The 22432-nt window shown below is 44.1% G+C and overlaps 1 protein-coding gene across 1 annotated transcript in view; it reads right to left on the bottom strand.

The window, feature by feature from the left end:
- Positions 1 to 8842: 8842 nt before the first annotated feature.
- The window catches only part of AFG1L (AFG1 like ATPase), a 204436-nt gene continuing 190846 nt past the window's right edge, over positions 8843 to 22432 (bottom strand). Inside the window, exons 12-13 of the mRNA XM_068231263.1 lie at positions 16900 to 17010; positions 8843 to 9967 (exon numbers count right to left, since the gene is read on the bottom strand). Coding sequence (XP_068087364.1) covers positions 9833 to 9967; positions 16900 to 17010 — 246 coding nt within the window. The 3' untranslated portion in view covers positions 8843 to 9832. The remainder of the gene's footprint in view (positions 9968 to 16899; positions 17011 to 22432) is intronic.

Genomic DNA, 22432 nt, shown 5'->3' with positions numbered 1-22432 from the left:
GTAACGCACCGCAAACAGCTGTTTGCGTAGTGACGGCCATGCTGGACTGGTGCACACCATGGCGAGATTGCTCTTCCTCACTCAGTGATGTCAGGTAATGTTTGACTGCCTTATCAACTTTCAATGGTTCTTTCTCTACCATTGTTAAAGCTTACATCTATTTTTTTTTTAAATACTTGTTCTGCTTGCTGTTCAGTACCTGCAACGAGAATCTTATGGAGGGCAAGTCTGCCATTGTGAGTGACCACGGGTAATGGCCGGGGAATCCTGGTTTGATTCCAGTCCGGAGTGGGAGCCTAAGAAACGGCCACCACCCCTGCACATCCAAGTAAGGCAGCAGGCATAGCATGCACGTCCCGAGGCAGTGACCAAAAATAACAATACAGGAGGACTTTCGAGGCCCTGCTGTATATGTGAAATGAATCAACTTTAAATCCTTTAACGAGAATCTGTTATGGAGGGCAAGTCTGATGGTGCCTTCACTGCGACTCGCCAGGTTGGTCACCTCCTCAAACGGCCGCATGAGCCTACATGCATTTCGCATCAGTGTCCAGTTGTTGGGCCACAACATCCCCATCTTCCCAGATTGTGTCCTTGTACTGTAACTGTACAGGTACAGGGTGACAGCTTTCTCCCGTTCTAGCAGGCGAGAGAACATGACCAGGGTCGAATTTCAGCGAGTCGGGCTATCACATATCAAGCGTCTCACCGGCAAGTTGTTTCTCCGCTGAATGTCAGCAAAGTGTGCCACTGAACACAACAGGTAGGTATATGCAGTACTGGTTATTACAATGTGCACCTGTCACACACACAGGTAGTGACAATGTGCTGGGCCTGGCTGGCAGAGGCACACACACAGTATGAATTAGCATGGCTGTCTATGCAACACAAGTGTCAGTGGGGCACAGAAAAAAAAAAAAGTAGATCACAAGAACAAGATTAGCTCTCAAAATAGCTGTTGTGGGGTGCTATTTTAGCAGTAAGAATCAGCAAGGAGCAAGCCAACAAGCCTACAAGAGCCTAAACAATCTTTCCCTATGAGAGAGTCTGATGCAGCTGTCCCTTCTCTAATGAATGCAGGCACACGAGTGAGTGTAATGGCCGGCGGAGCCTGCCTTTTATAAGGTGGGGGGGGGGGGGGGAGTGGCTCCACGAGGGAGTATAGCATGATTGGCTACAATGTGCCTGCTGACTGTGATGTAGAGGGTCAAAGTTAACCCTAATGGTGCACTATGGGGGCAAACCGAACTTCCGGGAAAGTTCGCCTTACATGGCGAACGCAAACCACCGGAAGTTCGCCGGTGAACCGTTCAGGCCATCTCTACTCAGAACTTGAATCATTGTTTGCATTTATTTAGTGAGAGTGTTCACCGAACCTCCCCAACAGCAACAACCCTGGGTCTAATGGCAATGAGGTCTTAAAAAGTGTGTTTATTATCCCCAGGATATCTTTCCAAAAAGGATAATATTTGGACAAAACCAGAAATGTGTATAAAATTTCCCAAATCAGACAAACATCTTCAGCAGTGGTCAGAGTTGGTATTAGTCATTCCATGCATATGGTCGTGGTTAAATATACCCTATGTAGGAATTTAGTTTGCTGTAATTGATCCCTGGCTGACACCACTACAGTGAGGAAATCTTCTTATACCTTCTCATATTCCTTTCTAAGGCCCCTTAGACTGTGAATTCACCACTTATCAGCTACCTGTGTCAGTGAACTGCTCTCCTGCACTGGCCAGGCACTTGTTAGCGGCGCTGTACAGGCCCCCCCAGAGTGTAACCCTCGAGTAGAGCTGACCCGATTGGGCATGGGTAAATTCGCCAGAGCCCGAGGGGCTTGGAGGATGGTATTGCGCCTGCGCTGGATCCCAATTTAAATATTGTCATCTGCTGCAGTTCGAGGAAGCCAGTGCTGGATCAGGAATGGACAGGACAGGGGAAGCCTCCTTAGGATCCAGAGACAACCCACTCCCAAGGTAAGTACCCCCAGAGGCAGTTTTTTTTTTTTTTAAACAGTTTCTCTTTAAAAAGTGCATGGTTCACTGTTGCATGGAGGATGGCATGTCAAATATCAAAGTCAAGTTTGAGGTTGTAAAGTTGAAATGGTAGGTATAGCACCACTCGCCTTGAGTATGACGAGTAAGTGGAGTGATGAGACCCACCCATGTTTTTTTTTATTTTTTACTTACAGAGTTGTACTGCCTTGAAGAGGCATTTCCAGCAGATATGAGAGTTGTGGTTAAGACAGTTAAAAGCCAGGGAATGTTATTTTGGTTTGTTATTTCCATGATATAACCAGTAAACTGTATAGTTGCCAGGTTAGTTTTGTAGAAATTAGTATGAGGTCATATTTTCACACTAACAAGGGCCAACATTTTTAAGTTGAAGTTGAGGAAGAGAGGAACTAGATCCAGTAAAAGAAAAGAGACAGAACAGAAAGAGGGAAACAGAAGATGAGGAAATATTAGAGGGTGTAGTACCAATGGAGTCCAAGGACCTTCCAAAGGAGACAAAAACGAGACAGGGACACCAGGAGCCCCTGACAGTGTAGCACATTGAGGGTATGGGGCACTCAACAGTATGTGCAGAATACTTACAAGAATAGGTTGCAAGACCAGCAATCACAGTGTAACAGCTGGTGAGGAAAGCCCATCCTCACTCGGGTTCTTTAGTCTTTGTCAATGTAGGTCACTCCCCAGGAAAAGGAAAGGGGGTGTAAGGGTTTCAAGGAACCAACATACACTGCCAACACCCAGAGATGAGTATACTGAAAGGAAGGAGGCACCTAAGATGTGATGAGTGGAAGGGATAAGGTCAGCTAGATAAAACATACACAAATAGGCTTACCTCTAAAAGAAGGGGGTAACCCAATTAATTAACATTTTTAAAGAGAGTGCTGCTGCAGATCGCAGCGCTGTACAAAGTAATTAGACGGCGGTTTCGCCTTCTAACAGTCTCCCGAGCGGCAACTGCCCCTCTGAGATAGAAGGCGGGGCAGAGCTCCACCCCCTAAGCAGGAGACGCACGTGCATCCTGCGCACAATCTCCTGCTAGCCCTATAGACGGCCGTTCATGCCAATGGGCGTGGAGAGGTCCTGGGGCTGCCTCACTGCTCACGCCAATTGGCGTGAAGCAGTCGGCAAGGAGGTTAATAACTGTGAAAGGACAAAGCAGGCACAGGAGAAGTATTTGTAATAGATTTGGTCTTTGACCAGCAAGGAATTGATTGGCAGAAGACCCTTCACAATTAAAATTAATGTTTTTAGTTGCCATAGGGTACCGAAGACACACTAGAACCTTAAGTGTCTAAAGACACTTGGAATTGCATGAAATGTAAGTGACAAGAGTGGGGCAATCTTCACATGCATGTCATTTTTCAATGCATTCAGGTTTTGTCTAGCCTGGATGGGGATAGCCCATCAACCATGTTTTCTTCGGATTAAAAAGTTAACCATTTGAGAGCCATGGCTCTCCCCCTAAAGGAGGCACATAAGCCTATATGCAACTTGGAGGTCCGTCTAGGTGATGACAGGTACTTAGGCCTGGGACACAACGCAGAGCACTTTTGGATTAGTCAGTGCTGCGTTTGCAATTATGCAAGTCAACAAGGTGTTTTTTTTTTAAACTCAGTAAAATTACCACGATTGCGATTTTCCCAAAAATTAGTGATCATGGCAATTTTGGCTCAATTTTACCTGCGATTTTAATGCAAGTCAATAAGAGAGGTAAAAGAAAAACAACACCCTCCCCCCCCCACCCCGAAAAAAAAAAAAAAACCTGCAGCACTGACAAATCAAAAATCGCTCTGCAGGGTGTCTCAGGCCTTAGTTGATATCATGGTGTAGGGCACAGTCAAAACATTCCATGCTGCCCAGAACAGTCTACAACATCTTAAAAGTACTTTAAGGCCTAGTGCACACCAGAGCGGTTCTGCTGCGGTTTGCGATCCGCTTGCGGGTGCGGATCCGCTAGGGTAATGTATTTCAATGGGCTGGTGCACACCAGAGCGGGAGGCGTTTTGTTTCTGCCTCAATGTTAAGTATAGGAAAAACGCAAACCGCTCTCAAAAACGGCAGTTCAGAGCGGTTTTGCAGGCGTTTTTTGTTACAGTAGCTGTTCAGTAACAGCTTTACTGTAACAATACATGAAATCTACTACACCAAAAATGCTTCACAAAACCGCAAAATGCTAGCTGAAACGCTACAGAAAAATAAGACAAAACGTTTCAAAAATCTGCTAGCATTTTGCGGATCTGCTAGCTGTTTTTGGTGTGCACCAGGCCTATAAGCACTTCCCAGAGGGGAGGAATGCCACGAAACCCATCAGACAGCATGTATAAACTTTGAATTAGTCATAGCTATACTAAAAAAAAAAAAAAAAAACCCCAGCAAGAAAAAGACTCACTTAGGGCTGGTGCACACCGAGCGGGTTTATTGGCGTTTTTGCAGCTGCTTGCGGCTGCGGATACGCTTGGTCAATGTATCTCAATAGGGTGATTCACACCAGAGCGGGAGGCGTTTTGCTGAAACGCATACTCCCGGGGTGAGGCATTTTTTGGATTGCGGAGGCGTTTCTGCCTCCAATGTTAAGTATAGGAAAAACGCAAACCGCTCTGAAAAATAGCAGTTCAGAGCGGTTTTGCAGGCGTTTTTGTTACAGAAGCTGTTCAGTAACAGCTTTACTGTAACAATATATGAAATCTGCTACACCAAAAACGCGTCACAAAACCGCAAAATGCTAGCTGAAACGCTACAGAAAAATAAGAGAAAGCGTTTCAAAATCTGCTAGCATTTTGCGGATCTGCTAGCGGGTTTTGGTGTGCACCAGGCCTTATACTTTGTTATGCTTAATCTGTGGTAAGCCGGAGAATCGGCAACAGCTGCCCACTGTATATCTTTTATAAGCGATATATCCAAATACCGCAGCCAGTTACTCTGCTGTTATAAACAGCTGCATATGAAACATCCCGCTCCTTTAGGGCTCGTTCACACTGCAGGCGTTTTCTCAATTTTTTTCTCCCGCGTGCGCTTTTTAAAAACGCCCCCCCCCCCCCCCAAATGCTTGTGTAATGTTTATGAGAAGGTTCATATCGGCGTGGGTCATGCGCTATGCGGGCAGCAAAGCGGTGCGTGGACCGTTTGAGGCTATTCCGCCTCAATAGAAGGTATAGGAGAAACACAAAATGCTCACAGAATAGATTTGTGCAGCGATTGCGTTCGTGTTTTCAAGAATAAATACATTGTATTTCTTTTCCGGGTCAAAGAGTTCACTTCCTGATGTGCAAAGCTGGTAGAGACATACCCTAAAAGACTGGCAGCTGTAATTGCAGCAAAAGGTGGTTCTACAAAGTATTGACTCAGGGGGGCTGAATAATTACACACTCCCCACTTTGCAGTTATTTTTTTTTTTCAAATGTTTGGAATGATGTATGATTTTCGTTCCACTTCTCACATGTACACCACTTTGTATTGGTCTTTCACGTGGAATTCCAAAAAATGGATTTAAGTTTGTGACAGTAATATGACAATGTGGAAAACTTCAAGGGGGCCGAATACTTTTGAAAACCACTGTACATATAACCAAAGCTGGGGACCACACCATTGTTATATAGTGTAGAATAAACATCCTCAGGGCTGGAAAGTAATTGTTTGTCTGATGCTAGGAATACACGTTTTTCTGATCAAATTTTTCATAGAAGTGAATAGAAATTGAGATTGGACCTGTCTGAAATTATCTATTATGCCATCTATCTGCCGAAAAACTCATGATGTATTCCCAGCATTAGCTCCATGAGAGATCACATATATTGCCAGGATCAGTCTTTATCAGGGATGCTCACCGGATGAAATCCGAATGAGTTTCAAGCCAAGCCACGTCACGCGACGACTACTCTTCCTCCTTCAACCCAGAAAGAGGAAGTGTTTGTAATCACGTGACCGCGGCTTGGCACGCAGAGTGGGACAGGTTAAAGAAGATGCCTGCTGGGTAAGTTAACCCCCTCTCGCACACCCGCCTAGGTGCTTTAATTACTTGGATGAAATCCGAATGAAACTCATTCCATCAGGTGAGCATCCCTGGTCTATCTATTTGCCTAACCCAACAGAGAAGGTATTCTAACATGCAGTTCCTACATGGCTTCCTGAGCCCCAGAACCACAGAAAGAACAGTTGCTTAGTATATGCAGATAAGAGGCACCTGGGTCCAACTCCATACCGGTGCTCCCCCCCCCCCCCCCATTTCAATATATACCAGTGCTAGTTTACAGTCACTGCTAGAGGGTCTCATTTGGGTCTAATTCTACTATATAGGACACAATGTCGACATGTAAGAAACTCCATCTTATAAACGTAGACAAAGATGCACCCCGGCCTATCACATGGGTAATGTGCCCAGAACATAAAAGGTACCTTTCAACTTTCACAGTGACTTCAGCACTTCGGTCAGCTCAACAGTGGAAGATTAAAGTGAACCCAAGGTGAGAGGGATATGGATGCAGATCAAGTGTTTGACAATATTGACAGAATTGACAAGATTAGCTACATGCTGGTTTCTGGTATAATTCAGACACTACTGCAGTCAAATAGATCACCTGCGGGGGTACTCCTCGCTGCCCGTTCACCCGTAGATCAATGAATGGGAACACAGTTCCTATTCATTGATCTAAGTCCCTGTGTCAGTGAACGCCGCCATCAATGAGATGCCTGCATCATTGCGTTGTCAGAAGTAACACATCCACGCATTACTTCCTGTTATGCATTACTTTCTGTTGTGTACAATTCGTATGCTAAAGGACATCTTGTGGCCAAATAGTAAAATTACACTTACATAAATTTTGTGAAACAGTCCTACACATGAAAATGAATTCCTTACTTCCCACACTCCCCCCAAAAAATACCCAATTAAAAAACTTTAAATAAAAATAAAATTACAATTTAAAAAAAACAAAAAACAAAAACAAACAGTTACCTTTGGGTCTGAATTTTTTTTTTTAATATGCATGTCAAGAGGGGCTTGTAAAAAGTGATGGACGCAAAACTGAAAAAATGCACGTTTATTTCCAAATAAAATATTGGCGTCATACATTGTGATAGGCACATAATTTAAAGGGAGTAATAACTGGGAAAAATACAATAATAGTTTTAAGTATGGTAGCATGTATTTTTTAATTCTTTCAGGAAGAAAAGGAACACAGTCTAGTTGTATTTTTGCTTGGCACTGTATATACACACACACACATACTCATGTCACATTACTCAACCCCATCTATGCAGCCACTTTAATACATTTGGGTAAACGCCACCACACATCACCTTTAGGTTTCTCCCATCTGTTATGCAGCCTCACTGAGCTCAGTTTTCTGTTCAAAGGTAATATCACACACTAAAAAAACTGCCACACGGCGTAGCCAAAAGATTGATCCCTCTCTGATCTGTATCTGTCTGCACTGTGTGGAAGGAATAGATCCCTCTTCAAACAAATTGTCAATAAATGTCTGCATGAAATCATTGAAATTAAAACAAACCACAGTGTTGCACTGCTCAATGAAGTACAATGCTATGGGCCATCAATCTACCGTATCTCCTGCCCACGATCACAACGTTCTGTCTGATCAAATTTTTTCTGTAAATCGACTGAAATTACGATTGGGCAGGCATGTTGGGGCATAGACCTCTAGCAGGTTTGACAAGTGTGTGGCTACTTTTATGGAGATATTGTGGACACACACCAAAGCCAATGTACTGGCTCAGTCCAGCATGAAGATAACCTCTCAGTACTAGCAAGGAGTGGTAACTGCTGTGCATCTCACACACACACACACACACACACACACACACACACACACACACACACACACACACACACACACACACACACACACACACACACACACACACACACACACACACCAACCTGCAGAATGTGAAGCCTGCATGTATTAATTTTTATAGACGCTACAGGAACAGGTCAAGAAGTTACATCTACAGTTAAAAATGCACTTATGCTCTAATAATTGCTTCTACAAGACCAACTCACTAAACTACTTTAAAAGCCTGGCAACTATGGGAATGTGACCGATATCCAATCTACTTCACAGACCCAGTCTGTGTTACCTGCACAGAACAATGGAGGAGCAGCTCTCCCTGTCAGTCATGACTTTCCAGCACAGACCTTTGTCCTTTTGTCCTTTCTAAAACTGCTACCACCTTTTCCACGGAGCAGAAATGTTTTTCCCACATCTACAGGCATATAGCTAATGGCCTATATTCACAGAGACCTCTGCCAGAATGACAGTCAAATGCTTTTCAGAAAGTGTGCAGAAAAGCATTGGACTTCTTGACAGCTTCCCACATTTCTCACCCCCACAGGGCGGCACAGAGATGCAGCGGTAACAGAACCCACTTTAAAATTACCATAGGTTTACCATAGGTATAGTAAAAAGAACATTCAAATCTTTTGTATTAAATGAGGCTTCTGAAGATAAAATCGTGTTTTAATACCAAACCCTTTGGCTGGGGCTGCTGTGCCTCCTTGGCTGGCATCATTACAGATTGTTAATGAGATGCAAAGAATTACAGCTTTCATGCAAATTGAATGCAGATTTGATCTGGTCCATCAAAAATTTACTTCCTGTTGATTTTGACTAGCCCAATCTCAAGCTGCATACAATTTGCAAGAAGTCTGCATGCTATATTAGCATCTTATTGACTCTCTCTAACCAATAGCTCAGCCTGTAAGGAGCGGAGCTGGGTCTGAATTCTCCAAGATTTTTCCTGGATGTACGCAGCATGCAGAATGTGGCTGTAGAAAAAAAAAACAAAAAAAAAAACTCCTCACCAGGTACTTTAAAAGTGATTTATTAATCATCTGCTAACCAATTAACTTAAAAACAGATAAAAAGTTTGGCCACTGAGGGCCTACATAGGCCTAGCAAACATCTGTGCCTGGCATGAAGGCTTAAAGTAAATTATCAATGCAATTAACATTTCATGTATGCATAATAATGTGCCTGGTACAGGCTTATAGTAAGTTGCATACAGTGTTAGGCAAAGTAATAAGTTGTTATTATTATTATTATTATTATAATACACATTTTTATTAATGGTGAAACATTATGGATTTACGCAAGGACAACACAGAGGTACAATTAAAGGTGGATCATCAAAGCATTCTGGGGGAAACCGTAATAAGAAGCTACAATTAAAGCTTATACTGTGTGAACGGAAGAGTAGCCTGAACCCCAAAATTAGGCTGTAGTGATAAGCCAATAAAACCCTAATGGGGTTTACCAAACTGCAGTAATGCATAGTCCCACGTACTGGACACTTTGGAAGCAAATAAGTTGCTTACAGTGTTCAGAAACCGCACCTTTAAATTGTGTTTGCAGCAGTTATGATATAGAGAATAAATAAAGTACATATGCTTGAATACCTCTTATTCTGAACACTTTAGTATTAAGAGTCTTGATGATTGCAATATATACACTTCTCATTTGCTTTGCCTTTGTTTCTCACTGACAATCCCACTGGCACGCATGTATCGATGTGATGTTCATCATAAAAATGGTGGTCATAAGAGGTAAAATAACACTGTCCGCCTCTGAAGCTGGTGTGATGCCAAAACCAATATGCAGCCATGTCAGTATCTGTGTAGTCATTAATGTAACTGAGCAATGAGCACATGTAAAAGGCAGCCAAACAGTTTAAAAAAAAAAAAAGTTACGTTTAATAAAATAATGGTCCTGAGGTTGTTGTGCAATTCCAGCAGAGATGTAGCGAAATGCCATCGCTAAGTGACGACTGTGCATGTATCGCAATGCCTTGGTTCATTGTCACAATTCACTTTGATTTCGGTCTCCATCCCTCCAATACTGATCAGTCTGCATCTCTGTAAGGCGAGACAAGGTACGCTGAAAGGCAAAGACTTCCTCTTCACCTGTAAACATCGACAATCCTGCAGATGTGTCCTGCATAAAGTACAGGGTGAGACAAATTTATCAGGGTGTACTTTAATGCAGTATTACACCATCAGATAGCCAGCACTTTTTTTTTGCGTGCGTGTGTGTGAGAGAGAGAAGAGTACAGCCCTCCTCCCATGCATGGATACTACAAATCATGCTGGTAATTGAAGACAACTGCAGAGACCTGTGACAGGGTGACATCAGTGAGTACAATCACATCATGGGAGGAGATTCTAGCAATATCACAAGATCTATACATTCTGATTACATCAGATTTAGCTTATTTATCAGTAGAAAGGATTTTTTTTATTTTTTTTTAAATTGATATTAATGAAAAATAGTTAACTCACTTATAGATATGAAGCCCTATAGTGCACAGGTGTCAAACTCAAGGCCCGTGGGTGGAATGCGTCCCTCCTTACCATTTTATGTGGCTCTTAAAGGGAAGGTTCAAGCAAAATAAAAAAATGAGTTTCACTTACCTGGGGCTTCTACCAGCCCCATGCAGCCATCCTGTGCCCTCGTAGTCACTCACTGCTGCTCCAGTCCCCGCTGGCAGCTCGCCGACCTCGGAGGTCGGCGGGCTGCATTGCGTACATTTTTACGCATTGCCGCTAGTGCAGGAACATTAACACATTTTTATGTGTTACTGGTTCAATGCGTAAATTTTTACGCATTGAACCAGTAATGCATAAAAATGTAGGTGTTAATTTTCCTGCACTAGCAGGAATGCGTAAAAATGTACGCAATGCAGCCCGCCGACCTCCGAGGTCGGCGAGCTGCCAGCGGGGACTGGAGCAGCAGTGAGTGACTACGAGGGCACAGGATGGCTGCATGGGGCTGGTAGAAGCCCCAGGTAAGTGAAACTCATTTTTTTATTTTGCTTGGACCTTCCCTTTAAGGAGTTTCAAATGTGAATCATTGTAAGCAGTAAAAGAATGGCAGTACCCTGGCTTCCCATCTGTAGGAGCAGACCAGTGACAGCGCTTATGGTTGAAACATAGGCCTCAATTCACTAAGATCATGCTGGTGATAAGGCAAGAGAAAACTTGCCACCACACATCAATAGATATGTTCAGTGTTAATTCACTAAAGAAGCTTGCCTTATTAAGGTGTAGAGAAAAGTATTCACAGTGAGAGTTATCTCATCACTTCAGTCCTTAAGTTACTGTTACTGTATTTTTCGGACTAGAAAACGTTTTTTGCCCCAGCGTCTTTGTGGGTTTTTTTTGGGCTTGGTGGTGCGATGTGGCGGAGGTGGGGCATAGCAACACAATGCACACTTTGGGCTTGATTCCCAAAGCGGTGCCAACTGTTAGCACACTTGTGAAAAGCCCCTCTTCATGCCTAAAGTCAGTTTGGTCGCGCTAACTAGCGCTCGCACGCAAAATACCGCACGCAAAACTTTGTGCGTGCGAAATGTCCGAATGTGGCAAATATTACCTATCTGGGTGCTTGTGTCTGCTAGTTGGCTTCCGCTGTACACAGGGACGGATCTAGACCAAGTTGCGCCTGGGGCAAGGTCAGGTTTTGGCGCCTAAACTGCCATTCCCCATCCAAATTTTTCCGCCTTTTTAAGAATTCAACTAACTGCGCCTGGGGCAAGAGACCCGTCTGCCACCCCCTAGATCCGTCCCTGGCTGTACATCATCCTAATGAGGTCCCCGGTCAGACGGCGGCAGTAGCATTGTGATCTGATGGGTTTCAGACTCCGAGTGGCATAGCAGCAGCACTGTACTGGTGTGCAATGCTTCTCCTCCTGCAATGCTTTCCTTGTCCCCGCGGTGAGGCAGCAGCATGAGCGGATGTTTCCTGACTTGCCGCGCGGCATAGCAGTAGCCGCTGTAATGTCCTATGATGCTGGTCCTTTTCTGCAAATCTTGCCGGCGATTATCATGTCCCTGCAGCAGCCCTATGTAAGCGCGGTCCTGGCAGAACATGACACCCTCAGCCGCTAGAACAGCAGAGTCCTCCGAGGCTTCCGTACTGCCTTGGCTACTGGCGCCCTCTCATGACCTGCGGCGCACGTGCGCCGGGGTCATGGTGTGACATCAATAAGCAGCGTAGTACGGAAGCCTTGGGGGACTCTGCCGTTACAGTGGCTGAGGGTGTCATGTTCTTCCAGGATCATGCTTACACAGGGCTGCTGCAGGGACATGATAATCGCCGGCAAGATTTGCAGAAAAGGACCAGCATCATAGGACATTACAGCGGCTGCTGCTATGCCGCGTGGCAAGTCAGGAAACATCCGCTCATGCTGCTGCCTCACCGCGGGGACAAGGAGAGCGTTGCAGAGGAGAAGCATTGCACATCAGTACAGCGCTGCTGCTATGCCGCTCAGTGAGTTGAAAACCCATCAGATCACAATGCTGCTGCCGTCTGACTGGGGACTTTAGGATGATGTGTAGCCTGGACACCCACACTGGACCATTACTTTTGAAAGATACTGCTGCCACCCAGGCTGGATGGGTGAGAGCTCAATGTTATTGTAGTGGTCAGTGTAGCTAGGTCAGGGTGAAGGGAAGTAGGGGTATGTGCAGTGTAGTGTAGCTGGGTGGGGGAGGCATCAGGGCTTAGTGAAGTACAGTGTAGTTGGTGGGGGTGTAATGAAAGATTTTGCAACCCATTAGATTTTGCAACTTGCCATAGAGGACAGTGTATGACTGCGTAGGTGTGGCTTCTCCCTGTTAACACTCCTGTAATTCTTGCAACCACGGATCCCATTGAGCTAGAAGGGGGGGGGATTGTTCTCTCTGGGGTGGGGGGTTATTAGTTCTATCTAGTTCCTCTAGATTGTAAGCTCGCAAGGGCAGGGACCTCCTGCTAGTGTTTCTCATACTGCTGTAATTTTAACATATGTACATGTTCCAACTACACATCAACTATGTATGCATTTGTATTTTTAATTCTATTCAATGTCATGACTGTACAGTGTCTTGTATTTCTTATGCATATTTGTTCCCCATAATTTGTTTGTACTATGTACAGCGCTACGGAAGATGTTGGCGCTATATAAATAATATTAAAAAAATATAATAATAATAATTAGTTGAGCAAGAGGGGGTGGGGAGGGGGCATTGTTCCTTCCAGGGGGGGTTATTAGTTGAGCAAGAGGGGAGGTTTCTGTGTGAGAATAGGGTTTGGGTTGCATTTTCTGATACAGATAGGTTGAAGTCAATGGTTAGGTTGCACTTTCTGATAGCTATACCTATAAATACCGGTTGCAAAATCGGATAAAGTTGCAAAAAATTTCACCACAGGGGCAGCAGTAGTTAATGTAGCTGGGCAGTTAAACTTAGCTAGTGAAGTCTGCAAGGAGGAGGTTAAAGGTCCATAAGCCACTCCTGGACCATGGACGCATCTAGGTTTAGTTTTTATTTTTTTCCCTCTAAGCCAAGGTGCGTCGTATAGTCCAGAGCGTCTTATAGTACGAAAAATACGGTACCTCTGTATTTGAAAAACAGGAAAAAAGGAACCGAGAGCCAAATCTAGTGTAGTATGTTCAACAATGTGGCAAATGTATTTGAATGAGTTTATACTCACAAATGTGGGTCAATACGCAGGCGACCACTGTAAAGACGGGTGGGGAGAATTATTACCTGACCCCACTCAGGTTAAAAAGTCGCTCTCTATAGACAGGAAAATTTGGGGATACACCCCTCCACCAAGGGTGGACAAGATATGTGTAACAATGAATAATAGAGGCGCCAAATCAGAATAAAATGGGTTAAAAACCGTTTAAAAAGAGGGGATGGGTGGAGCCGCTCCCCTCCGTAAATGACCAGGCCAAATTTAGCCGTAAATATTGCAAAAAATATTTATTTCACAGAACAATTTGTCTCCAAATAAAGTGCAACGCGTTTCATGGGCAAGACTCCCGCTTCATCAGGCAATAAAAATAGGAGAACACAAGTGTGGGTCAGCATAGAGCCAGAGCGCCTCTGTGGGTTTTTAACCCATTTTATTCTGATTTGGCGCCTCTATTATTCATTGTTACACGGTACCTCTGTAGTTCTTTTCACATGCAGTTAATTTACAGCCTGTCTTTAACTTTAGAATTCTGTAGTTATTTTAAGGTTTGAAACATGAAACTTTAGAGAACTCTCCTTAACTTGAAGACAGAAGAGTTAACTTTAGGTTTGATAAACAGTTCTTCTTAATCTGCGCTTCAACCTCAATAGCTATAGTAATCATTCAATACAAATCTTTGCATATGAACAAATGAACATTTATTAAAATAGCATAAAAACCTACTTTCCCTGATGCTGTATACACAGCACCTGTAAGGCGCTGCAGCATCACACCGAGCTTACAAATCTCATGCACACAAAAACATGCGTACAGGAAAAAAAAGGGGGGACAAGGTTGTGTCCAAAAATAAACAGTTTTTATATTCTCATTTTTATCATTTACTTTCTTGACAAGGAAGGGGCTATCCTTGTCTCTTTAAACTGCAGCTAATATAAGTGTCAATTGGGCGCAGAGTTCGTGAATCATTCACCATTTAGAATAACCTTAACTTTAGGTTTGCCTGAGGTAAAATGTTTCCGGAATATAACATGCCTCATCACCATGGTGATAACTCTAGAAACTGCTCAGAAATGTTATTAAAGACAGGAGATAAGCTTAGTGAAATGAGTCCATTGCCAGTTTGAGCTGGAGGTGCAGCAACAACCCACAGGACCCTTCAGCCCCCCCCCCCCCTTATTGCAGAGTAGCGGAGCACTATAATATTTACCTGCTCCAGCACTGCGTTGGGTCTCTTCTGTTCTTTCCAGCAGCTGCACACTCTGCACTTCCATACCTCCAGCTTCCGAGCATGTGACATGCATTGGGAGCCAGAGGTACGCAGTATAGAGCATCTGTCAGGTAGATTAGGGGAGACCCAAAGAGTCCTGCAGCATGTAAATATTAAACTGTTCCACCGTGCTACTCTGCAGAAGGAGGAGTGGGCCAACAATGGTTGTAACAATTATGCCACTTACATAGGTTGTGACAATAAATGTTAAATCTTAACCACTTTACCCCCGCGGTACGGATTTCTCCGTCCCTTTTTCCACCCTGTCCCCACCAAGGGACGGAGAAATCCGTACCCGACGCCGCTCCCGCGTCCGCGCGCCCCCGCGCTCGTGTACACCGCTGCCCACCGGGAGATCAATGAATGGGAAAAACCTTTCCCGTTCGTTGATCTCTGCCCTCGCAATGATCAGCTGCTTCTACGAGAAGCAGCGCGATCATGGTGAATAAAAAGTTGCCCAGCCTCCCTGAACTTCCTGCAAGCGCACTTCCTTTACGCTTGCAAGGTCGCATAAACAAAAACTCACTGTGGCCAAATAGTAAAACTACACCCTAAAGCATTTTTCATATACAAATACCTTAGTTAAACATTAAAAATTAACCCATTACCTCCCACACTCCAACATTTTTTTTTTTGTAATTAAAACAACAAAAAACATACAATTAAAAAAAAAATACATAGTTACCTTAGGGACTGAACTTTTTAAATATTTATGTCAAGAGGTTTTAAAACGGTTACTTTATAAACTATGGACTTGTAATTAGGGATGGACGCAAAACTGAAAAAAATGCACCTTTATTTCCAAATAAAATATTGGCGCCAAACATTGTGATAGGGACATAATTTAAACGGTTTTATAACCGGGACAAATGGGCAAATACATTTCATGGGTTTTAATTACAGTAGCATGCATTATTTCAATACTATAAAGGCCGAAAACTGAAAAAATACATTTTTTCCCACATCATTTCCTATTTTCCCATTAAAACACATTTAGAATAAAATTATTATTGTCATAATGTCCCACCTAAAGAAAGCCTAATTGGTGGCGAAAAAAACAAGATATGGTTCATTTCATTGTGATAATGATAAAGTTATAGACTAATGAATGGAAGGAGCGCTGAAAGGTGAAAATTGCTCTGGTGCTCAAGGGGTAAAACCCCTCAGTGGTGAAGTGGTTAAACAATTTGGCCCATGCTTTAGAGTAGGATTTTGATTTTTGACTCCTCATGTGATTGAGTTTGACACCCCTGCTATCGTAGTTTATTGAAAACACCTCATAAAACTTTTAACAGTGCACATTTACTAGGATGCATGCACATTACTTATGGTAATTTCTATATGTAAGCAACACCTATGTTGCTTGTGCAACAAAGCAAGTGCTGCAAGGTCAACTCAAACTATGCAAATTACATAAAGACTTACTAAGTTTATGGGAATTTACATAAATCATGTAAGGGCTTCCTGCACATATGAAGTTTATGGTAACCTCATCTTATGCATCTTACACAGAGGCGCTCACTTCTGCATTTAGACCCATTGAGTTATACTCCTGTTTGCCTGATGAAGCAGGACCACACCTGCGAAACGCGTTGCACTAAGTGGAGTTAAATAAAAACAATTTATTGCTATATTGTGACTCAATTGAGTTTTATATTTTCGAGGGAGGCAAGTCCACCTGAACATCCCCCTCTTTTAGACAGTTTTGAAACGTTATTCTACTCTGGCGCCTCTGTACACCAAGCCTTGCTGAAATCATCTTATGCAAGCATTGCATGCATCATTCCAATCCCATCAGATATAGAGCAAGCATATCCGCTTTCTCATACCCCATTTACATGGAATGCCCATATTTTCCCGGTTAGAACAGCGAAGACATTAATTTGCTATTTGAGAAAACCTCACATCAACCTCCTTCAACACTGCAGATAAAAGCTACAAGTAATTTCATGACAGAACCACTGGCCGTCACTGCAGCCTGGAGAATGACCACTGCCTTTTCAGATATTTATAATTTCTAGACACAAATAGATACTCTTGGTGCTATACAGGTATTTATATGGAGAACATTGTGGACTTCTGGCAAGAAGAAGTTAATAGTAAAAAGTGTGTATGGTTTGTTTTTTACAATGAAGAATACCTGGCTTATTTCAAGATCATCAAGTAGAACTCTACAATCATCCTCAGGATCTTGCAGCTTTTGCATGAACAAGCTTTGCAAAGGAGTGTCAGCAGAGCAAACAACTCGAACCTAAAAACAAGAGAATAAAATAATCCGTGTTGCAACATGATCAAGGACAATATGACTAACCACACATTTTCTATATCACTGGTCTTGGGAAGTGGTTTAATCTGATTGCGTGTACAATCTCTACATACTCATATTTGCAACGGAACTCCAGCTTAAAGGACAACTGACCCAAGAGGCTGCCATATTGGTTTCCTGGGCTCGGAACAATGTGGTGCGATGATTGCAGGAGATGTGTGGCGCGCATAGCGCACCAAAAAATCCGAGGGTGAAGTTGTGCGGCGCACTTAGCGCCGATGAAAAATGGGTGTGGCCATGGACCAGAATGTGGGTGTGGAGACACATTTACATGAACTTAGCAATGGTGGGACATTAGATTAGGACAGTGGTGACGAACCTTTTGGAGACAGAGTGCCCAAACTGCAACCCAAAAGTCGCTTATCGCAAAGTGGCAACAGCAATTTAAACTAAATACAAACGTTTTAACTCATACATGAACATTATGGAAAATCCAAGTTGAAAATAAACTGTGAAGGTAAACAATTTCATCCATCTGACTCCTGAAAAATGTATTCATTTTTTTAGAACCTCCCAGTTTTATTTACGGTTTTAAAAAGCTAAAAAAGTAGGTTTAATGCTATTTTCTCATATGATGATGATTCAGCTTTTCCCATAGTCTTGCAGCTAGCAATCATGTGACCCCCAACAAGACACATTCAGCAATCATGAGGCCCCCAACAAGACACATTCAGCAATCATGAGGCCCCCAACAAGACAAATTCAGCAATCATGAGGCCCCCAACAAGACAAATTCCGCAATCGTGAGGCCCACCAACAAGACAAATTCAGCAATCGTGAGGCTCCCCCCCCCCCCCAACAAGACAAATTCAGCAATTGTGAGACCTCCCCCCCCAACAAGACAAATTCAGCAATCATGAGGCCCCCAACAAATCATGAGGCCCCCAACAAGACACATTCAGCAGTCATAAGGCACATAAATAGACAGCATTTCACATAAATAGGCAGACTCCCCCTTAATATGGTAGACACCTCTCACCTGGCTTCTGAATTCTCCTCTACTGGCTGCTGTGCCAGGCAATACTGTTTTTGGCTGGATTGGGGATGATGTGTGGGCTGAAAGGCCTTGCGGTGATGCTGTGGCCGGGCTGGCTGGCGGTGATCGGGCTTGGCTGGTTGAAGTAAATGCTGGCCTGACTGGTGGTGATGCTGTGGCCTTTTTAACAGTGATTCTGGGCTGGTTGGCTAGTGGTGATGCTGGGCTGGCCTGGATAGTTTAACGTAGCGTCAGGAGCCCCAAGTTCAGGTAGTGACCGGGACCCCCAGGCTGGCTAGGAAGTGACCGGGACCCCCAGGCTGGCTAGGAAGTGACCGGGACCCCCAGGCTGGCTAGGAAGTGACCGGGACCCCCAGGCTGGCTAGGAAGTGACCGGGACCCCCAGGCTAGGTAGTGACGGGGACCCCCAGGCTAGGTAGTGACGGGGACCCCCAGGCTAGGTAGGGACGGGACCCCCAGGCTAGGTAGTGACGGGGACCCCTAGGCTAGGTAGTGACGGGGACCCCCAGGCTAGGTAGTGACGGGGACCCCCAGGCTAGGTAGTGACAGGGACCCCTAGGCTAGGTAGTGACAAGGACCCCCAGTTAGGTAGCGAAAAGTGCCCCCCCAGGTTAGGTAGCAACAGGTGCCCCCAGATTAGGTAGCGACAGGTGCCCCCCCCAGGTTAGGTAGTGACAGGGACCCCCCAGATTAGGAATTGACAGGGACCCCCCAGATTAGGTAGTGACAGGTGCCCCCCCAGGTTAGGAAGTGACAGGGACCCCCAGATTAGGTAGCAACAGGTGCCCCCCAGGTTAGGTAGTGACAGGGACCCCCAGGTTAGGTAGTGACAGGGACCCCCAGATCAGGCAGTGACCGGCGCCCCCCCCCCAGGTTAGGGCAGCGGGCAGGGCAGAGGCCCAATTTGCCCAACGTCCGGACACCCGTAGTTACTATGTAACCAATTTTGCTATAACGCATAAGATTTCTATTCCACACACGCAGTAACTGATAGCAGCAATCTTGTTTTGGCAGCAGTGTTGAAAATGGTTGCGTGTTTGGTTCACACAAATGCAAGATAAACAACAAGAACACACGCCTATAACTAGATCATAACTGTAGGTAGTTTACTTTATAGCGGAGAGACAGTAACTGCACTAGTCCACCACTCTGCGTAATACCAATCTTAATCCACTTATTAACCATAAACCATTCTTATCAGGATTAGACTTGCCCTATTCCATTCTAACAACAAAAAAACAAAACCCTTTCCATGACACAGGTGTAAGACCATCTCCAGTATGTTACCCATGCCTAAAATGAGCCCTTTAAAAACTCACCACCCCAAACTATAAACATTTCTAAATTGCCTAAAGCGATCAACTAACCTAGTCTTGGCCTAACACTAACCCTGATATTAACCAAATGCTTAACTAAATCTAACGAACACCTGTGTATTGCACAAAAACATGAATGAAATAAATCCATGCTGACTAAAATTGCGTTGCAAAAACCAAAATTAGCTTACCTGGTAATGCTGTTTTTAACCAGCCGGGCGGTATGGACGAGCTCAGCTCGTCCATCACCGCCGGAGGCTGCCGCTCAGGCCCTGCTGGGCCGATTTTCATGAAATAAAAAGCAGCACACGCAGCCGGCACTTTGCCAGCCGCGTGTGCTGCCTGATCGCCGCCGCTCTGCAGCGATCCGCCGCGAGCAGCGGCGAAAGAGGGTCCCCCCAGCCGCCTGAGCCCTGCGCAGCCGGAACAAATAGTTCCGGCCAGCGCTAAGGGCTGGATCGGAGGCGGCTGATGACGTCACTCCGCTCGACGCCATGGCGACGAAGTAAACAAAACACGGAAGGCCGCTCATTGCGGCCTTCCGTGTCACTTTTGGCCGCCGGAGGCGATCAGAAGAACGCCTCCGGAGCGCCCTCTAGTGGGCTTTCATGCAGCCAACTTTCAGTTGGCTGCATGAAATAGTTTTTTTTTTTATTTAAAAAAAACCCTCCCGCAGCCACCCTGGCGATCTTAATAGAACGCCAGGGTGGTTAATAACCCTCCAGGACAGGTGCTACATATGAGATCTGGGCCCGCCCCCAACAGGAAACACAAAGAACTAGCTCTCTATAAATTCCACCTCTAACCTCTACCTGCCAGTACGTTCCAATTAACTGTTCCGATAGAATACTTTAACTCTTCACCTATTATATGAATACACATAGTTTCAACCTACAGTCACTTAAATAGCAACATAACATTAGGGTGGGTCACCTGTCCTGGAGGGTTATTAAAAACAGCATTACCAGGTAAGCTAATTTTAGTTTTTTTCAAATAACCCTCCACCGTCTTCCAGGTTGCGGCGTTGCAGATATCGGTTGCCGTAGCTTCAGCTCTGTAGGCCCAGGAAGTTGCAACTGACCTTGCTGAATGTGTCGTTACCTCCTTTGGACATTGAATTCCCTTTAGTCTATATGCTTTGTTAATGCAGACTTTAATCCATCTTGCTATAGATGCTTTGGACATACTTTCACCCTTTTTTGCACCCGAGAAATTGATAAAGACGTAGTTTTCCTGAAATCCTTTACTCTGTCCAGGTAAAAAAAGCAAACATCTCCTGACGTCTAATTTATGCCACTTAATCTCTCTTGGCTCTGTGGCATTTTTGCAAAAAGGATGGCAATACAATTTCTTGCATCCTGTTAGATAGGGTAGCAACCTTTGGCAAGAATTCACTTGTCTTCAGGACTACTCTATCTTAAAAAATTAAACAAAAGGGTTCTATAGAACTTAGAGCCTCCAACTCACTTATCCTCCTTGCTGAGGTGATTGCCACCAAAAAAATCGTCTTCATTGTCAGTAATCGTAGTGAAATTTTGCTTAAAGGTTCAAAACAGTCGCTCATCAAAATATTTAGAACTAAAGTTAAATCCCATCTCGGATATGAACGTTTTATCACTGGCCTAGAACGTTCTACTGACTTTAAAAATCTAATAACCAAAGGTTCAAGTGCTAACCGCCTATTAAGAAAAACTGAAAGAGCTGCTATCTGAACTTTTAATGTACTTAGTGCCAGCTTCTTGTCAATTCCATCTTGCAAAAATTCTAACACTGTAGCCAGTCTATTGGTTTTAAGACCTGCCCTTTTCTTCCACTCACCAAAGGTCTTCCAATACTTTAAGTAGATTGCTCGAGTCACTCTCTTCCTACTATTTAGTATAGTCTCTGTTACTCTGTCACCTAATCCTCTTCTTTTCAAGATCTGCCCTTCAGAAACCATGCTGTCAACTGAAGATTGGGAATCTGAATCCACTCGTCTTTTTTCAGGAGATCGAGTTTGTCTTTCAACGGGATCGGTCTGTCCACCAACATTGGACTTCATCATTGGAAACCAAACCCGTTTTGGCCAATTGGGTGCGATTAATATCAGATGCATTGATGTCGATCTTAGTTTCTGTAATACTACTGTCAATAGAGGAATTGGAGGGAAGGCATAGGCGATCTGAAAATCCCATGCTTGGGCCAACGCATCTACCCCTAAAGCTCCTCTTGGGTCTAGTGAGAAGAAACGACTGCAGTGCGCATTTTCCAAGTTGGCGAACATATCTATCTGCGGATGTCCCCATTATTCAGTTAATTCTTAGAATACTCTTGGGTTTAGCCTCAGCTCTGAGTTTGATAGCTTCTTCCTGCTCAATAGATCTGGCATGGTGTTTAGTGACCCCTTGAGGTGAACCGCTGAGATTGACTGAAGATTGCGTTCTGACCAATCTAGTATTTCCAGTACAAGTTTCAAAAGTTGAGCCGATCTTGTTCCCCCTTGTTTGTTTAAATACATCACAACGGTAATATTGTCTGATCGGACCTGGATGTGGTGACTCTATTATATCTGCGGTCTGAATTAAAGCTTCCTTCACCGCTAATAATTCTCGAAAATTTGATGACTGAGTCATTACTTCTCTTGGCCACACACCCTGTAAATACCTGCCTTCTATGTGAGCTCCCTATCCCGTGAGGCTGGCATCTGTTGTCAGTATCTTTGTTATTGGACATCTCCATAAACGATCCTGCGTTATATTGTCCTCCTGAATCCACCAATCCAATGATTGTTTTACTCTTACTGGCATGGATAGAGTGATCTAGAGCTGCCTGACCTCCTTTCCAATTTTGTAGGAGCCACTGTTGTAACTGTCTTATGTGTTTCAGTGCCCAATAAACTGCCGGAGCTGTAGAGGTTAAAAAAACCTATCTCATCACTTGTGACAGTCATAACTCTTTCCTCCTGACACTGCTGCACCATTGTCTGAAGCTTTACTACTTTGTCTAGAGGGAGATATAATCTTTGGGACACGGAGTCTATTCTGAATCCCAGAAA

The sequence above is a fragment of the Hyperolius riggenbachi genome, chromosome 4 (assembly GCF_040937935.1).
Source record: "Hyperolius riggenbachi isolate aHypRig1 chromosome 4, aHypRig1.pri, whole genome shotgun sequence".
In the NCBI taxonomy this organism is placed as follows: Eukaryota; Metazoa; Chordata; class Amphibia; order Anura; family Hyperoliidae; genus Hyperolius; species Hyperolius riggenbachi.
The sequence above is the reverse complement of the archived record's forward strand: the minus strand, read 5'-3'. Positions and strand labels throughout refer to the sequence as shown.